The sequence below is a fragment of the Sturnus vulgaris genome, chromosome Z (genome assembly GCF_052056855.1).
Source record: "Sturnus vulgaris isolate bStuVul1 chromosome Z, bStuVul1.hap1, whole genome shotgun sequence".
Taxonomy (NCBI): Eukaryota; Metazoa; Chordata; class Aves; order Passeriformes; family Sturnidae; genus Sturnus; species Sturnus vulgaris.
In genome coordinates, this window is record NC_142283.1 from 56764279 (window position 1) to 56783116 (window position 18838).

The 18838-nt window shown below is 40.6% G+C and overlaps 1 protein-coding gene across 3 annotated transcripts in view; it reads left to right on the top strand.

The window, feature by feature from the left end:
- Positions 1-1248: 1248 nt before the first annotated feature.
- The window catches only part of TNPO1 (transportin 1), a 52537-nt gene continuing 34947 nt past the window's right edge, over positions 1249-18838 (top strand). For 2 of the 3 annotated variants that reach the window (XR_015799643.1, XR_015799642.1), the window contains exons 1-2: positions 1445-1647; positions 4175-4250. Coding sequence is in view for 1 of the 3 variants with exons in the window: in XM_014883795.2 (XP_014739281.1) it covers positions 1543-1647; positions 4175-4250 (181 nt within the window). In the remaining 2 variants the exon portion in view is untranslated. Of the gene's footprint in view, positions 1359-1444; positions 1648-4174; positions 4251-18838 lie in introns of those variants that run through there. The other variant, XM_014883795.2, reaches the window with a different exon arrangement.

Genomic DNA, 18838 nt, shown 5'->3' on the forward strand with positions numbered 1-18838 from the left:
AGTTTCTAAAATAGGAGACCTTAATAAATATATCTCATTTCTGGATTTGGTTTTTGGTTTTGTTTTTATATAAGCAGTTTTTGTTCTCTCCGTTGATTTTTATCTTGTATGCTACACAGCATACTTCTCTGCATATTTCTCTACTGGTTATTCTAATGTGCATTCTTTCCTGGTTCATGAAAAAGTCTCTTTCACTGTACTCATCCACATATGTAGTGTAAGTACACTACCCGTCTTACTTCTTGACTATGAAGGCTCCTTTTGCTGTTTTTGTTGGAGACGATGCAATACTGATTTGTGTCCTTCCAGAAGAGCATCACATAGTAATTGAAGAAAAGTTACTAAAACACTAAGGACACTTCTTAGCACCTTGGACTAGAAAATCAGTGTTGGGGAGGTGAGACAAAGAGCCATATAGCAAATTATCTGGGATGCACCCGTAGGAATCAGTATTGTTCCCTGTCCTCAGTATCTCTAAACAGTTGTTACGGCGAGATGTGCAATGTTTCAACTGAGTTCGGTACTGCAGCAGAAGCAGCAGAAACTAGTTTTCATGTCAAGTAAGGTGCTTACACAGTGACTAAAAATAAGACTATAAAAAACCAGGGAATTACTGGCTCTCATTTTCACGTTTTTGACAGCATGTATTTTTTCTTCTGTTAGTATAATACATAAAAGTAACTATATACATACATGCATACATGTGTAATGCATATTTTACATCTATCTAGTCAATTTTAACCCGAGATCTCCCGTGATATATTTTGGGGCTAAGTTTAAGATAGAATAGGTATTCAAAGCAATTTGTTTGGAGTTTGCATGCCCCAGCCTCCCCGTACTTCCCTGCGTACTTCGTCCTGTTGCCTCTTTACACGTGGAATTTGGAACTTCTAAGATCTGCTCAGCACTCAGCCAAATAACGTAGAAGTGCAGCAGGTACCACGTTCCTGACACCGGGCTCTGGTTTCGCGCCCGCACTTCTCTTCCGTGGCGAGGCGGGAGCCTCAGCACTCGCTGCCGGGCGCTATCCCAGGGGGCTGGGCCGGGCCTGGGCCGCCTCTTCGCCCCTCGACTGTCGAATTCGCTGGAGATTTCTGTCTGTTCTCGGGTGGGCGGCGTGGGTTCCCCGTTTCCCGTCGGCCAGGACTGAGGTGCTCGCGTTCTGTCGCCCGCAGGCTCCTGGTGGTGTGGGACGCACTGGGGAAAGGCGGACGGCGGCGCCGGCGGCCCCGAGGCGGCCCGGGCGGGCGGAGCCGTGCCCGGCGCTAGGACCCAGCAGGACGCGAGGCGGCTCTTCGGGCCGGATCACAAATTCGTCGTGACTCAGTCTCTGCTCGGCGCGGAGGCAGCGGGAGCAGGTCGGTGTCCTGCGTCTATCCGGCGACTACTGGGGTGCGTGGGGGCACGAGAGCCGAGCGGAGCCGGTCTCTGTCGCGCCACTTCCCTGGCCCGGCCTTCCTTCATCTCCGCCCGCCCCCGCCCGGGCCCTGCCGTACCGCCAACCGCGGCCGCCTGTTGTCTGCTGTTTTCCAGACAGCCAAGATGGAGTACGAGTGGAAGCCTGACGAGCAGGGGCTCCAGCAGATCCTGCAGCTGCTCAAGGAGTCCCAGTCCCCGGACACCACCACGCAGAGAGCCGTGCAACAAGTATCCTTGGCCAAGGCTTGCGGGGCCCCGAGAATGGGCCGGGGGCGGCCGAGGGAGGGCGGGGGTAGCGTGGCCTGCGCGGCAGCGGGGCCGGCGCTGCGGCAGCCGGGCCTGCCCAGCACGGCCCGGCCGCGGAGCCGCCGCAACGCGGGGGCCGAGCCCTGGCCGGAGCTGGCAGCCGTGGCGCGGCGTTTGAACCGCCGAGATGGCCTGTGGGCCGCGGGGCCACCTTCACCCGGCGGGCACTGGACACCTGTTGCGGTCCCTTAGACAAGGGCCGCGTTGGGTTTGGCCGTAGGGGGCATTTTTTATTTTAAAATTTATTTATTTATTTTCAAAGCTGTGCTCTGGCGCATCTCCGCCGATATCCGCCGCTCTTTCGGGTTCCCCCGCCCAGCCCCCAGGGCGGCCGAGCGGGAACGGGGCCCTCGGCCCGGCGGGTCCCGCCGAGGGGGCCGGGATGCCCTGCGCGGTGTGCCCGCCGTTCCCGCGGCAGAGAGGGGGCGACCAGGGCCTCTCAGAGTAATCTGGCGCCGAGATTCGAGGTGAAAGCCGTAGCTGGTGGGGGTAGTGCCGCTGGCAGAGCCGCTGCCGGCGCGACCTCGTGGGCCTGCTGGCTCTGACACTGCGCATTTTGGTACGTGGTGAGGATGCTTTTATTTTCCTGGAAGCCTGATCCTGAAACTCGTTAAAATTCAGGAAAAAGGGGAGCACTACAGTATGTGGCTTCTTGTACTGCTTTGCAGTACATTTGGTGTTGGTGTTACGGATTGATGGCTTTTTCACCCTCGCCCCTCCTCTTCCCCTTTCTCCCGCATCCCCCCCCTCCAGTCACTCTTCATTGTAGAATGAATAGCAAGATTTTGAGGAGTAAGGATTGAGAAAGCAAAACTTTAAGTTAAGACCAATAGAAGTCTAGGCCTTAAAATATAAAGGCCTCATCTATTGTTTCCTGCTCCTTGAGCTAGCCATAAGTGCTTTGAAATTTATAGAAGTGATGAAATTCTATGAAGGATATGAGTTTGTTATCTGAATCCCTTTTTATGTAAGGCATTTTCTTTAAGGTCTCCATAGATGGCAACAGAATTCATTTAAGTAGGTAAGAACATATGTGTGTCTGTATATATTTATATTAAGAGTTTAGCTTTAAGCCAAATTTGCTCCACTTCTGTAGCAAATGCAGTGAATATCAGGAAGGCTTCTGCTCCTATCTGAGAGGTGAAGGTTGATTTCGTCTTGAGCATCTTGTTCTTTCAGCTGTGTTCTAAATTTTAAAAATATGACTGCTTTCTTTGAAAAATCCTACACAGAGGAGTCTAAAGAAGTAGTGTTCTGATGATGCCTCAAGCTTAAACTGGTGCTCTTCCATGTATAAAATAGCAACGTGTTTATAGTGTAGCTTTAGTGTAAAATTACATTTTAAAGCTTTACTTCAAATAATTTTATTTCATCTGGTTTGTTTATTGAGCTGTAGCATTATATATGCATGCTGTCTGTCTTGATGATGTATAGAACTTGAACAAAAGTCCTTTCAAATGATGCTTGAAATTCTTTTTCGTGAAAACTCTCTGCCATGTCGATACCAGTGCTTTTCATTAGGTCCTCATATGTCAGCTCATAAAGGTTAGAGAAGTGGGATAGTTTTAGCAGTGTATTATACATCGGTTTGGGAAAATTATCAAATACAACTTGACAGGCCATGCCCTACAGTTTAAAAAAAAAAATTATGCATGTCCTTTGAGACTGTTTCCACACACACACACACAAATTGTGATGTCTGTTGTATTCTAGAATGCTGTTTAATAGCATGTCCAAGCAGGGTTGTGATTAATGGTTTCAAATTTAAAGTACTTAGTCCATAATGTTTTGCAGAAAAATCAAAAAAGCTGTGTGTTTATTCTGTAATGCTGTTTCTTTATGATGGTGTTTTAGCACGCTTGGGTGTCTAGATATCAAATATAATGAAGTGGGAAGTACAGGTTAGTTAAAACCCTTTGTTAGCAAACTTAAAAATTGGTATGGTTTCAGATATTTTTCAAATTAATTTCTTGTATAGTTCATGGAATAAAAAAGGAAGAGTTAAGTGGGTGAAGAAGTTGTTAAGAAAAGTGGTCTAAGAGCTAGTCTTCATTTCTTAGACCAATTAAGTGTTTTCCCATTCAGTTTCTGTTAAATATTGCTCTTTCTGTTCTTATTTTTGGTGCTTTTTGATCCAGTTGATTACACAGTTGTTGGTAATATTCAGCTGCCTGTTCCTCTGATATGGTTTAACAGATATTTTTAAGGATCTGTTAATTTTTATGTCTGTCCATGGATTATTTTTTAGACTTCCCCATAACTAAAAGCTATTGCTTTGGTAAGAAAATTATAGAAATTGTTTTTAGGTTGTTCATACTCTGTATATCATGAGTTTATAGTCACAGCTGACTGAAGTGTTGTTTGTACATAACAAAACAATCTGTGTGTTCAGAGAGCTATAAATGTTGTATGTAAAGATTCAACTTTCCTTAACAGTTTCTCTCTTCAGAAACTAGAACAACTTAATCAGTATCCAGATTTCAACAATTACCTGATTTTTGTTCTTACAAAGTTGAAGTCTGAAGGTAAGTTCTTGAGATAATGACAGTTCTATCTTACTTTTTTTTTCCTTAAAAATGTATTATTTCACTTCAAAGAAATAGAAAGCTGACTCTAGTCAGTTTGCTGGTTGGTTGAGCTGTCCATAGTCATGTAGAATTCACTTATGCACTCGGTGGTCTTTGTGGGAAAAAGAATCTGATAACTTACTGATGTTTGCAGTATTAGCCTTAGGATGGAATCCATTCTAAATGGCCTATGAAATCTTTTGAGAAATGTTAGAGCCTCATACCTCTGTTGGATTGCAGTGAAGTTGTGGAATAACTGTGATGAATCATGACTATATACGTTATAAAACATACTCCTAAGTTCAGTTATGATAATTATGTCCGTAGTAATAAGACTGCTAAATATTTTGAAGACTACATATTTAGAGTTGTCCAAAGATGTCTGCCATAATCTTCATTCTGAAGATTTAATTGTAGTAAAATACAGCTAGAAAGCAATCATATTGTTTTATTATTATGGACATTACAGTGCAGACTGTATTTAACATAGTGTATATCCTCTACCAGTTGGTAAATTTATCCAATTCCTTTGTGACCAGGGCGTGTGAAAGACTGTCTTCTCAGTGTACTACAGCTATTGTTTTGAGGTGACTTTGATAGAGAAAGGACATTTACTTGAAGATCTGCTTTAACATATCTGTTTCTTTACATTTGTTTGTAATCTGTTTGGTTGTTTGAGTCGTTTTCTAGGTATTTTCCTTTAGTGTTCTGCTGCTAGTGCTTTTTCTGCCATTTGATGTTTCACATTTCTGTTTGTCAATGCTTGCTTTTCCCCTTTGAATAATATTTTACTTATGTGTGGCCATGTAATGTTCAAAGAATTGTCAAGGACATTTGTCTACATTTTAAGTACTGTTTTGCTTGTATCAGCTTACTTCAGGAGGAGGGAAACAGAGAGGAGTATGCAAGTATATTTTCCAGTATGAAGGCTAGAGTATATCTAAATGCTTTTGTGTGTTCTGTGTAGGAAGTCACCTAATAATCTGTAGAGTCTTGGGGGAGTACTTTAAGTCTGAGAGCATTTTAAAGACTTGAGTCAGCCAGGATACTGAATCTTTGGATAAGGTGGCAGTGTAGATACCATGTCTTTTATACCTTTACCAGTAAAATTGAAAGCGAAGCAATTCCAGTAGTGGGATATGGAATCTGTACAAAAAATGTGACAAGAAGGATGTTTCACTTTTAATTTTTGTCCATGAATTTGTTTTCTGGCACTTACACAACTTCCTAATTTCTCTTTCTTCATTCACCATTTGAGCCTGAGGTTCCAGATTGTCATAGATGTTTGGTGTTTAGTGGTGTGTCAAGATCTATCTTCTTAACAGAACTATTTCAGTTATTCAGTGGTCATCTTTTCCCTTCCTATGTTTAATCCCATCGACCTCTGTAGAATTGGATAAAGAGTAGGAGATGATAGCTGTTACAAAATATTTGTGTAAAGCAGTTTTATCTGAGGGGGGAAAAAAGATAGTTCCAGCAGGTTGAGGGGGCAAGTAAGTTGGGAAGAAGTAGCAAGTCAACTTCCAGGGAGAGATGTTTTGGATCAGATTGCACTGATAAGTCTCGCAAATACATCAGGTGTTTTGTGAGACTGTTGAAAAGCATCTGTTGCTTTGGTGATGCTCTTGTCCTGCATCATGACATTTTTAGAGTAATAACCTTTTGTCCAAAGCAACTATTTTATAACTTTGTATTTCTCTTTCTGGAAATTTGCAAATATTGAAGGTACCGTAACCAAGTCTGGTGTTGGTATTTTTCAAAGCATTTGCCAAATTCTAAATTCTAAATATTCAAATTCTATTGCCTTGCTTAGGTAGGACTGATGAAAAATGGCAGAAGGTTGTTGTTTGGATTTGCTTTGAATCCAATCAACAGCCCTTTACTTCCCTCATGCTCAAGCCAAGGTAATGAGACTCTTGGAACTGCTGGTCAGCAGTTACAATACTTGGATGGACTCATACCTGTCTTCAGTACTACTGAGAAAGCATTCTGTTTTTTCCCTCCTGAAGCAGGTTCTGTTGGCTGGCTGTCTTTACAGCCTTGCCACAGACCAAAGCATAGATATTCATACTGTTAGAAGTTCATATTTTCATCGTGTCCATATTCCAGCAGAAGGAACAATGAAAATAGGCTTAAAACAACTCTGATAGCTTATTCAATAAAAATTAAGGTGTTTTCGTGGTCCAGGAGAAAAAGATCTTGGGGCGGTAGCAGATAGAACTAAGCTTTGATTCAGGTTTTGCTACTGTTGAAACTTTTGCTGAGAAAATGGCGCTTAAGGATACATTTAGGTTAAAATGTGTGTTAAATAGTATGATTCTACTGCAGTGAAGATTGCACCAATTTATCTTTGATCTGAGTCTTTGACTTCTGTAGACAATTAACTTTTCAAGAAAACTTTTGTAACAGCAACCCTTCATTTACAAAACTGGCTGTCACTGAGCCCTGCCTTTAAGACACTCAGGTAAACCTTATGTGCTTTGTTCTAGCACCATTACTATTCGGTTGAAAAAACTCCTATATTGTTTTCCTCTAGTCTTAGTTCCATCAGGCTTCTGATTCTAAATGCTTGTGACTTACTGGTTTAAGACCTATTGTGATAATCCTACATGTAAATAGGGGTTTTCTTGGTTTTGTTTTTCAATTTTTCTGGGCCCTGTCAAAGCTTGTTAAACTTGGGTCTTCCTGGAAGTAAGAATGCCCTGCTGCCGTTTCATCAGTGAAAATATATGGCCTACTTTGCTGCTACAGCATGTATATCCAACGTTTAAATATTTCATTTCTTTCTTCTTAGTTTTTTGGGTTTGGTTTTTTGGGGTTTGATTGTTGGTTTTTGTTCTTACTCGATTTGTTTTTGTTTCTTTATGGGATTTTTGTTTGTTTTTTGTTTGTTTGGGATTTTGTTGTTTGTTTGGGGTTTTAGTTTTGTTTGTTGAGGGCTTGTTTGTTTGTTTTGATTAATTTAAAATTAATGTGCATTTCTAAAGATAGGGTTGGGAATCTGGATGAACTGCAGTGTTAAAAATATTACAACATAAAACTTGCTAAGGAAACAGAATTCAGTTAGACAGTAGGCAGCTTGATGAAATAAAATAAGATCCCAAGCCATTAAAGTTTAAGATATAGAGCTCTAGAGTGAGTGTACTTCCCACAAATACAGTGCTTAGGTATCTTCCTTAGATAGGTCAGATGGAGTCCAGATTAACTGAAAAGTAGTCTGAATGAAAAAAGAGTTGTTTTGCTAATTTGTCTGTAAATGAAAATATTACTTGTAGGCACTGGTAGTGTAGTTGTTCCTTCTTGGATTGGGAAGTAAAAGAATCGCAGATAATGTAGTGACACTGCCCTATCCTTCGTGTTGGGTTTGTGGTTTTGTTCTTCCAGTGTCCCCTGAGGTGAGCTCAGAATCCTGTAGTTTTCTGTATTCTGTTTCAATTTGTTTTCTGGAGTCTTGTATGCATGTTGCTTCTGCTTCTCAGATAATTTTCTGGATTTTGTGTGATTGACTGAAACAGTCTAGTGCTACACAGAAACATCAGTTCTGCTTCTGTTGGGTTTTTTTTCATTTAACTGCAGCTTCACTTCTTTGATCCAAGCCATGCATCAAAATCCCCCTTTCCTTGTTTGCATTATTGCATCCTTAGTCCAAGTATGTTTCTTTGAAGGAAAGTATGAGAATGTATTTTCCTAATTTCAGCCTCTTTGCTGTCTTGCTAGGACCCATTCTAATCTCTGCTTAAGGTCTATTGAGGCAGTTCTCCAAGATGTATGAAGCCTGAGGCAGGTCAGAACGTCTAGATTTCATAACATGGACAGTTCATACTGCAAGCAGAAGTACTGAGTTTGTTTCAGACCTTGTTGACTGTAATGATGAAATTTCCAAAGTTGCCTGTACGAAAACTTGCTTCATTTATGCCTTCTATAAATCAATGTTTGTAAGATATTTCTTTCTCCCTCTACTCTAAAATAGACAGAAATAGCACACTTCTTAATTTGCATTGTCCTGTTGTAGGACAATTTAATCAATTTCCTGGTGTTTTCTGCTTAGTTTCAGTCCAGAATTACACTACACTTTATTTCAAACAGAATCCTGAACTCTGTGAATGGGAGATGGATGTGGCTTGCACTAAATTATCAAAAGATGATGTCCACTGTTATTCAAGAGGACATAGTTAGTTTTGCATCATTTCTTTAAAGTTCTGTGTTCCTCTTCCCACCTTGTTTTCTGGGCTCTCAGCAGGTCCTTATGTTGATGGGAAGATATTGAGAGAAGTGCATAATGGTCCTGATTCTTTCTTCTGGCTTATATAACTGCAGTTGTCTGTTCCGTTGCAGTTACACAATTGTGATCTTGTGAAGGTGCTTTAGTGACTGACTCTTCACCCCATACCAGCTCTAGTATTTATTCTCCACAGAATGTTATCTCAGTGGATTGATTGGTTACAGTCAGTGGTGTAAGGCTATTTCAGTCAAGGATCAGAGTCCTTAAAATGATGTTTTACTTGGAAGGTGAATGAGCTGAAACTGAGTACACTGTTTTAGTACTGCTTTTATCACAGGCTTTAAGGATGGTCTTTTGAGCTTATTTCCAAAATACTTTGGATTTTTTATAAACCAGTTGAAGATAGAAGAACATGGTCTCTGCAGTTCTTGGTCTTGTTCATGTGATGATCTAATCATTCAGAGTACTTTACTTTGATCTGGAACATTACCATGGAGACAGGTCCTGTCCCCACCCTACCTCCTACCCTCTCCCTCCTCTTCCAAGGTTTTGTTTCAAGAGAGCTTTTCACAGCTAGTAATTTCTGTTCTGGTAATCATGACACCAATAATTAATCTAGTTTTGCACATATAATTTGAAACAGCTTTTTATGAAGTATTACTGGAATCCACAATGGTCATGTGGGTTTGATATGAGTGTTTTCTGATGAGTCTTGAAATTTCAACTTGATCCAGAGAGCAGAGAGCATTCCATTAGGATCTTTCTTGGCATGTCAGTGTTGAAAGATAATTGAAGCTGAGCAAGAAAAAGATCATGATATGAGATTACATGTCAATGTGCCAGCTACCCATTGCAAGAAGGCATCTTTGATGATAAGGATTAATTCAGAAAAGTGATTCAGGAGCTGTAATTGTTAAAACAAAGGCTCTCCTACCACTTCCCCCCAGTGTAGTTGCCTTCCATATCATTATTAAATATACAAAAATAATTGCCAACCAGTGAAGCTGATTGCATTACCATTCAGAAATCAAGTGAGATTAATGTGCCTAGCAGTTTGAAATGCTGCATATCCTACACAGTGTCATACTTAACAACAGCAAAGCATTTTCTCAGAAGTTCAGATGCATGAAGAATTACAAAAAGACTCTATTTTACTAATCAGTGCATAAATCTAATAGTTGAGTTTCCTAAATATCTTAAAGGAAGGAGTACAATAATGGAGTATTCTGAAGGGACTTATTCACAAAGTTTGAGTCCAGCTCCTGGCTCTGCACAGGATACTCCCAAAAATCACACCATGTGCCTGAGAGCATTGTCCAAATGCATCTTGAACTCTGTCAGGCTTGGTGCTGTCACTGCTTGCCGGGGGAGCCTCTTCCAGTGCTCAGCCGCCCTCTGGGTGAAGAACCTTTTCCTGATGTCCAGCCTAAACCTCCCCTGACACAAATTCAGTCCCTTCCCTCAGGTTCTGTCACTGTCACCACAGAGCAGAGATCAGTGCCTGCCCCTCCTCTTCCCCTCACAAGGAGAGGATGTAGTCTGCAGTGAGGTCTCCTCTCAGTCTCCTCCAGGCTGAACAGACCAAGTGACCTCAGTCACTCCTCATACAGCTTCCCCTCAAAGCCCTTCAGCATCCTCATTGCTCTCCTCTGGACCCTCTGTAGCCTTACCTTAGGCTATTGTGGCAGCCAGAACTGTCCCCAGCACTCGAGGTGAGGCTGCCCCAGTGCAGAGCAGAGCGGGACAATCCCTTCCCTTGCCTGGCTGGTGATGCTGTGCCTGGTGTCCCCCAGGACACAGGTGGCCCTCCTGGCTGCCAGGGCACTGCTGAGTTATGTTGAACTTGCCACAGACCAGGACCTCTAGGTCCCTTTCTGTGGCACTGCTTTCCCAGTTTCCCAATGGCACATCTCATTACCCAGTCTGTCTGGCACATCCAAGGTTGCCCCATCCCAGTGCAGAATCTGACACTCATTAGAACTTCATACAGTTGGTGACTGTCCAGCCCTCCAATTTACTGAGGTCCTTCTGCAGCGCCTCTGCCTTTGAAGAAGTCAGCAGCTCCTCCCAATTTAGTATCATCATCAGACTTACTTACTATCCGTACTATGAGGTAATTAATTTTGTAGGGTTAGTAAAAGTTCCATGGCTTTCCCCAATATGCTTGCTAATTATTCCTTTCTGTGCTTCTTTAGGGATTTTATAGTGCAGGTTTAAGGAAAGTCTTCTCCAACAGATTGTTTCTTAATTTAGAGTCTCGAAAGAAACTGAATTGGATTGTGGATTTCTTATGTGATTCAATGCTTCAGGAACACTTTCCTGGAGCTCCTTATTATGAACATCCAGAATCAAGAGTATGAAATATTCATTGTTATTTCATTGCCCCTGAGGCTCATACAAGGAAAGAATTGCTATGTCATTGTCTGAAGTTCAAGTAGTCTTGGATAAGATGTGTTTGGCCTTAAATTAAATCTTTATGTGTAAGGTGGAGTTATTTAATCAGCTGTTTAAGCTCTTCCTTAACATTTCTTTACAAGCTGAATAGTCTGCTGCAATGGGTATTTCCTTGTATGCTTTTTTAAACAGCAAACTCTCATACTTATGCTTGGTTGATGTTTGGTTGTTTTTTACATCAAACTTAAGTGTACTTAGGAATGCTTGATACTGGCATTCTATGGGGTGTTTCCCTACGGAAAGCAAAAGTGTTCCTGGTGTTTCTAAATGGATTCTGTTCACCAAGCAGAATTTGATCCAATGCAGTTCAGAGGTGCCTCCTATTTGGAAGGCTGTATGCTGGTATCTGATTTAGGCTCCTAAGAAGCAATATCACCACCTCTTTCTAGATTTTCAGAAAGCATACTTACTGTGAGCCGTTGGGATGATAAAGCTTTTCGGCATGTATTTTATCTTGCAGTGCTAGGCCAGATGCAATTGGATGGCCAGCCAGTTTTATAAAGCCAAATCTCTTTAATAAAGGAATGCCCATTACCACTGCTCATGTACAAGTTAAAACATCTTTCCTCTAAAAAGATGAGTAGAAGAGAGTGGAACCTAGAAGGGAAAAAAACCAAATACTTTTAATACTAAAAATAGTAATATCCACGGTATGTTTTACCAGCTCCAGAATTGAGTATCTCTACTGTCCATAGAAAAGGCACATCTTGACTCCACAGTTTCATGCTAATACCAGTAAAAGGATAAACATTACTACTATTGCAAAGCGCTTTAAGCTCCTTCTTCTTCTATAATAACATAATACGCGCTCTTCAGTATCACCACGAAGCTCAGACCTTTTGCTTTCAACAGACACTCAGGAGCAACTGTGCCATGACAGAGTTACATAATCATCAAAGAATGATAGAGTGGTTTGGGTTGAAAGGGACAGTAGAGATTAGTTCTAACTCCCTTGCCATGGGCAGGGATGCCACTCACTATATCAGATTACTCAGGGCCCTATCTAACCCTAGAACAATTTTAGGGATGAGGCATCCACTACTTCTCTGGGCAACTTGCTCTTATGCCTCACCACCCTCTGACTAAAGAGTGAAAAAAGTCACTCTCCCTCTTTCAAGTACCGAGAAGCAGCAATTAAGGTCTCCCCAAAGTGTTGTCTTTTCCACCATTTACAATCCCAGGTATCAGGCTGTCTTCACAGGAGAGGTGTTCCAGCCCTCTGATCATCTTTGTGGCCCTCCTCTGGACTTGTTCCAACAGGTTATTGTCCTTCCTGTGCTGGAGACAACAGAGCTGGATGCAGCACTGCAGATGGGGTCTCACAAACACAAGGCAGAGGGAGAGAATCCCCTCCCTCACCCTGCTGGCCATGCTGCTTTAGATGCGGCCCAGGATCTTGGCTTTATGGGCTGTAAGCACACATTGTGGGCTCATGTCCAACTTTTCATCCTCTAGTCCTTCTCCACAGGGCTGCTCTCACTGGCTTCTTCTCCCAGTCTGTACTCATATCTGGGACTGCCCTGACCCAGGGGCAGCACCTCCACTTCTTGAACCTCATGAGATTCTCTTGGACTCATTTCTCAAGCTTGTCCAGGTCCCTCTGGATGTCATCCCTTCCTTCTGTTGTGTCAACTTCATGGCTCACAATTGTGTCGTCTGCAAATCTGCTAGGGGAGCACTCAATCCCAGGTGACAATGACTGCAGTCTACACTCAGACTGTGTAGGGAGTTTATAACCACTTTGCCCTACAGCAGTTGTCTGCTTCATCTAAAGTGTCACACACTAGCAGTTCAAGCAAATGTAGATTCAACAGGACAAATTCTTAGTTTGATATCTCCAAGGAAAAAGCATTCACATAACTTCGAGTGATGGATGTTTTTCTCTGAATCAGTAGATATACTATTGATCAGAAAAAAATCTGACTGGCAAGCTGTAAATCTCAGGAGCTTTGAACATTGCAAAATGATAAGACCTCACAGTTTTCCTCGTATTCGTTCCCCTATAATGAAAGAAGACTGATGAAGTCATAGGTAGAAACTGAAAACTAAAGAGACCAAAGATGGATTTAGAGTTACTCAGAAGAGCAGCATGGTGGCCCAGCAAAGCATCTCAGATAAGTCTAGTTTTCACTGGTAGTCTTAACCTTCCTGGTAAGAACTGTTGTGTAGCAAAAAAAAAAAAAAAAAAAGAAAAATCTTAAGATCCTAAGCTAATAACAATAATAAAATATTAAATGCCTGAAAGTGTATTGAATTAAAAGTGTGTCTGTGCTCTTTATTTTCCTATTTTAGCTAGATACACAGCTGCTTAGGAAGAGAACCTCCAGTAGTGCCAAAACTATGTTCTGATGTTTACCACAGTGCAACCTAATATTGCTAATTAAAAGTCTGATGATATTGTTCAGAAAAGTCAGCTAGAATTAAGGGAATAAAAAAACAAAAAAAGGAAGCACACTGCCTACAGACTTAGGAAATAAAAAGGAGAAGGTTTTCCTTTCATAAAGTGGTCATTGTAGGAGAAGAAGCTTTACTAGCTGGTAAGGGTATTAGAGAAACAAAGCAATCCATCCTTAAAACAACAAATTTACACTTGTATACTGCCACACAACTTAGTTAAGCTATACCTATAAGGTATAGACAGAAAAAAAACTAATCAAAATTTCCACTGTGCAGCACCTTGTATGACACCAGTGTTGTATCCTGTGTTTCCCCATACTCACCAGTTTGAATAGGATTCTAAATTACTCATTTTGATAACGCAGCCTTAGTTTACTGATTCAAGTAATCCTTGTGTACCAACAGTTATTCAAATGACAGATTATCACATATTTTAATATACAAGATTCACCTTTGATATATTCAGAGAGTGACAGAACCTCTACTCATCTGACGAGGCAATTTCTTCCGATAGATTAATGACTCTAAATCCATATTCATTCACTGCCAGATGCTGTGTAAGCAAGTTCCATTGGGAACGTCATAATTTCCTTTTCCTATGCACTTGACTAAGAGCAAAAGTCCATGTTGTCATTGTCACCCCTGCCCTCAAAAAGTAAATGCCAGAGATATGACATTATTTTAAAAATGTTCTCAAACTACAGCACTGTCCTGCATTTGTTGTATAGTTTGGGACCTTGCAGTGAATCATGTTTTTATCATGCTAAATCCCTATTTCTTATTAAAGATTATTCTGCTCTTGATAGAATTCTAGGCCTGGTTTAGCTGCTGAATCAGGAGACAACACACAAGACACCATGAGAGAGAAGTGCCGGACAACCAGGTTATGGAGATTTGATAGAGAAGCTGAAAGTAGAAGTGAAACCAGAAGATTAGCTCTTTAACCTTTTCTTGGTTTTGCAAGTCTGTAGAGATACACAGAATTTGGCATTCTGATTGACATGTGGTAATTATTAGAATACAAAACCTTCCAAAACAAATTGTAGTGGGTTGACCTGGCTGGGTGCCAGATCCCTGCCAGTGCTTCTCTGTAATTCCCTTCTTCATCTGGACATTGGAGACAAAATACAACAAAAGTCCCTGGATTGAGATAAGGACAGGGAGAGATCGTTCACCAATTACTGTCACAGGCTTGGGGAACTCAGTGGCCAATCAAATCAGATCAGGGTTATGACAAATAAAGCCAAATATTAAAGACACCTCCCTTCCACCAGGACCTAACTTTACTCCCACTTTTCTCTACCTCCTCTCCCCTAGTGATGCCGGGGGACAGGAAACGGGGTCTATTGTTAGTTCACCACATATTCTCTCTGCCACTTGTTCCTCCTCAGGGGAGCACTCACACTTTCTCCCTGCTCAAGTGAGAGCTTCTCTCCCACAGAAGACAATCCTCCACAAGCTTTTGCAACATGAGTCCTTTCCACAGGCTGCAGTTCTTCACAACTGCTCTGGTGTGGATCCCTTCCATAGAGTGCAGTCCTCTAGGAGCAGACTGCTCCAGTGCAGGCTTCGCGTAGGATCATAGCTTCCTTTGGGCATCTGTCTGCTCTAGTGTGGGATCCTGCATGGGCTGCAGGTGTCCTCCCCCATGAACCTGCATGGGCAGCCTGCCTTATCGTGATCTTCACTACAGACTGCAGGGGAATCTCTGCTCCAGCAGTTAGAGCATGTCCTGCCTCTCTTTCAGTTACCTTAATGTCTGCAGGGCTGTTTCTCTTGCATATTCTCACTCTTCTCTACTCTGGAAACAATTGTTCTTGTACAGTAATTTTTTTCCCTTTCTTAAATCAGAGAATCATAGAATATGCTGAGTTGGAATGGAGCCATCAGGATCATTGAGTCTAACTAGCCCTGCACAGGACACCCCAAGAATCACACCATGTGCCTGAAGCTGTAACCCAAATGCTTCTTGAACTCTGTCAGGCTTCATGCTGGGACCACTTCCCTGGGGACCTCTTCCAGCGCTCAGCCACCCTCTGGGTGAAGGACCTTTTCCTGATATCCAGCCTAAACCTTGCCTGACTCAGCTTCATGCCATTTTCTAAAGTCCTGTTTTGAGGGTGAAGAAGTGGGCACCTCCTGCCCTGCTGTTTTCCCACCGTTGCTGATGCACTCAGCCTTGGCCAGCAACAGATCCATCTTGGAGCCATTTGGCACTAGTTCTATTGAACCTGAGGGACACTTTATGAAGCTTCTCAGAGTCATCTCTGCAAGTCCCTCTCTGCTACCAAAATCTTGCCACATAGACTCAAATGTACTAACCAACAAGTTTCTTTTTGGTCAGCAGTTCAATACTGCTCCACAGTTCAATTTTATTTACAGCATCATCTTAAGAAACATAACTTACTATTCAATAAATATGCAAAACTCAGTATCAGCAGAACATTTCTAGCTTTGTTTTGGTCTCTTACAAACATTCCTAAGCTTAGGCAATTGAGTTAAATTATTTTCCATGACTCACATAAGTCAATGGAGAGCACTGATTAACTTCAATCTAGTCACTACATTTCAAGGTCATTTATGTGTTGACATACACTGAATGTTTTGAAATACCATCACTCCACTCCTGACGTGATAGTAACCATATTAATTTAAGTCAAAAGTTTTACACTTAAGGCATATCCAATATCAAAAAAAGCAGCAGGATTTTTTTTTCTGCTAGGAAGCTTGTAAAGCTGTCTTTGTGCTATATTATTACATATTAGGACAGAAGAAATTGTTCATTTTCTGCTTCCCATATTACACAGTTCTGGCGGGATTCTTATTTTTTTGGTTTTATCTCTTCTGTCAGTCTTACTAACATACCAGAAATTTTCATGTGCAACAGTGACACTAGTCATTGTCAATACACATTTTATGTTTGTATATAGTGAATCCATATCAATAGCTAACACAGAATGACAGCTTATTTCTGAAAAATACTTTTCAGCTTTAAGATGGAGATTGACAAGCAGTTTTTCCATTAAAATAAGTCCCATCCTCATATCTATTGTTGCCAATATCACAAGATATCACAGCAAAATATAGCTGTGCTCATAAATCATTGTATCACAGCTTATGAATGAACAAATGTTCTCATCCCAGTCACTCAGTTCTTTTAGCAATCTAGTAAGTTATGTTTGACCTAGTCTTCAAACTAAAGAGTTTGCAAGAAATATTAGCAAACAAGGAAATGCACAGACAGTGGAAGCAGGGGCACAGCACAGGAAAGATATGGAACAGGTCTAGAGGAGGGCCACAAAGACCATCAGAGGGTTGGAACACAGGAAAGGCTGAAACAGCTGGTGTGATCCAGCATGGAAAAAATAAGAATTTGAGAAGATCTTATTGCAGCCTTTCAGAATCTGAAAGACGGCCTATAGGAAAGACAAGGACAAACTTCTTAGCCAGGCTTGTTGTGATAGGACAAGGTGTAATGATTTTTTAAAAATAAATTAGATTAATATGATAAATTAGATAAACAAGAATAAATTAGATTTAAAATAGATTAGATTAGATTAGATTAGATTAGATTAGATTAGATTAGATTAGATTAGATTAGATTAGATTAGATTAGATGTATGGAATAAGTTTTTTACAATGCGGATGATAGAACACTGGCACAAGTTGTCCAGAAAGTAGTGAGTGCCTCATGCCTTTAAACATTCTGAATGAGATTGGATTGGCCTCTGAGCAACCTGATTAAATTGAAGATGTTCTTGCCCATGGTGAGAATGTTGGATGAGATAACCTTTTCAGGTGCCTTCCAACCCAAATTATTCTATGATTGTAAAAGGCATGATGAAACGTACACTTACTTGGACTTGCAGGTGGTCTACAAAAACCTTGTTGCTTTCACATATGCAACCTTTGTCATACAAACCCTCAGAAGAGGAAATGTGGCTGTTTGAGGATACACTTTGGTTCTTAAAAGCACTGCAGAAACCCTAAAATAATTTGTGTAATGTGGCTATGCATCCATTCGCTCTGTCTGTTATTAAAATTTTGAACTAGTATGAAAATCTTAAAACATAATTGAAAATTTACTGAGAGACAAACAATAATTGTTATATGGTTTTATTTTAAAGTGAGGCAATGTGAGAGAGAAGTCTTCAACTGATGAACTGATTTGGCACCAAAGATGATACCAAATTCCAGAGGTCTGCTTCACATTCCTTTTTTTTCTTGTACTATATGTTCTTGTCAACTCTATGCTTCCAAGTAGACTGAGACAAAAGGAGACAAGACTGTGAGCTTTTCTGATAGGAGAAGCATATGGCTGACAGAACTAATCACAAAACCTATGAAGACAGAGGAGTGTCTTACTCAGCTCTTAAGCCATCTGCCTGTAATTTTGGTGTTACAGCAAGAATTCCATCCAGACATATATTACTATCTTCTGATGGTGTAGCTGTTAAGTTGTTGAACACCCTGGATTCTATAAATAGCCTTGTCCAGTCATATCTGAAATTTTTTTCTCAAATTAAGATTATAAGATGCAATGTTATTTCTTAATTTTTTTTAATGCTTGGATATCAGATTCTGGGCTGCTTCTCTGTCTCCAGTGATTGGTGTTTGTTTAGCACAAAGTCCTTCGTGATTTCTGCTTGTCACCTCTCAATCTGTTGATAATTGATTTTGCTTTTTAAAAATTTTTTTCTTCTTTTTCTCATTTTGTAGCTTCTTTTTCATTTGTCAGAGATGCGCTTCCTTTATGAATCCTGTGGAATCTTTGTTGCAGATACATGGGATAATCACTTTCTATGAAGAATAATTTTTCTGTTATAGTGGTTAAAATAATGGATTAAAGATGGTTCATACTCCTGCATGCCATAGAATAGTTAGTGAAGAAGAAAAAAAAATGGTCATGAAGTTTCACCTTCGTGTGACCTTTATTTATATATATATTTATTTATTTATAACTGGTTGACTAATCTGTCTTGTTTTGACAAAATTAAGTTATTAATGTGTGTATCTCTGCTTGATTTAATTGAAGCTGTTGCCTTGTCCCTTTTGTAGCTGTAGCCAGACATTCTAATGGATGAATGTTTTTCCTTAATACGGTGTTTAATATTTTCATTCTAGAGTTTATCCTAATAGTGATGAGCCTACTATATTCTAATCAGACTTTGGTTGTTACTGATTTCTTTCACACCAAGAAGGTAGTGGTAGATGATAAAGAATTACAGTCACTATTGTATTTGGTGTCTGTGCTACTAAAGATAATGTTTTTTATGGTTTGCAAAAGTTTTAAATGGAAATTAAAGGAGGACTCCTTTGGCTACTTTTCTCCCCAGGCACAATTTTAAATCATCATAATAATTTACCAATGACTGAATTTCTTGAAGGTGTGTGTACTGATAAATGGATGACAATTATGTAAAACAGAGTTTGGCGTACTTTATGGGTGCAAGAATTGATGTGAAGATTTTAC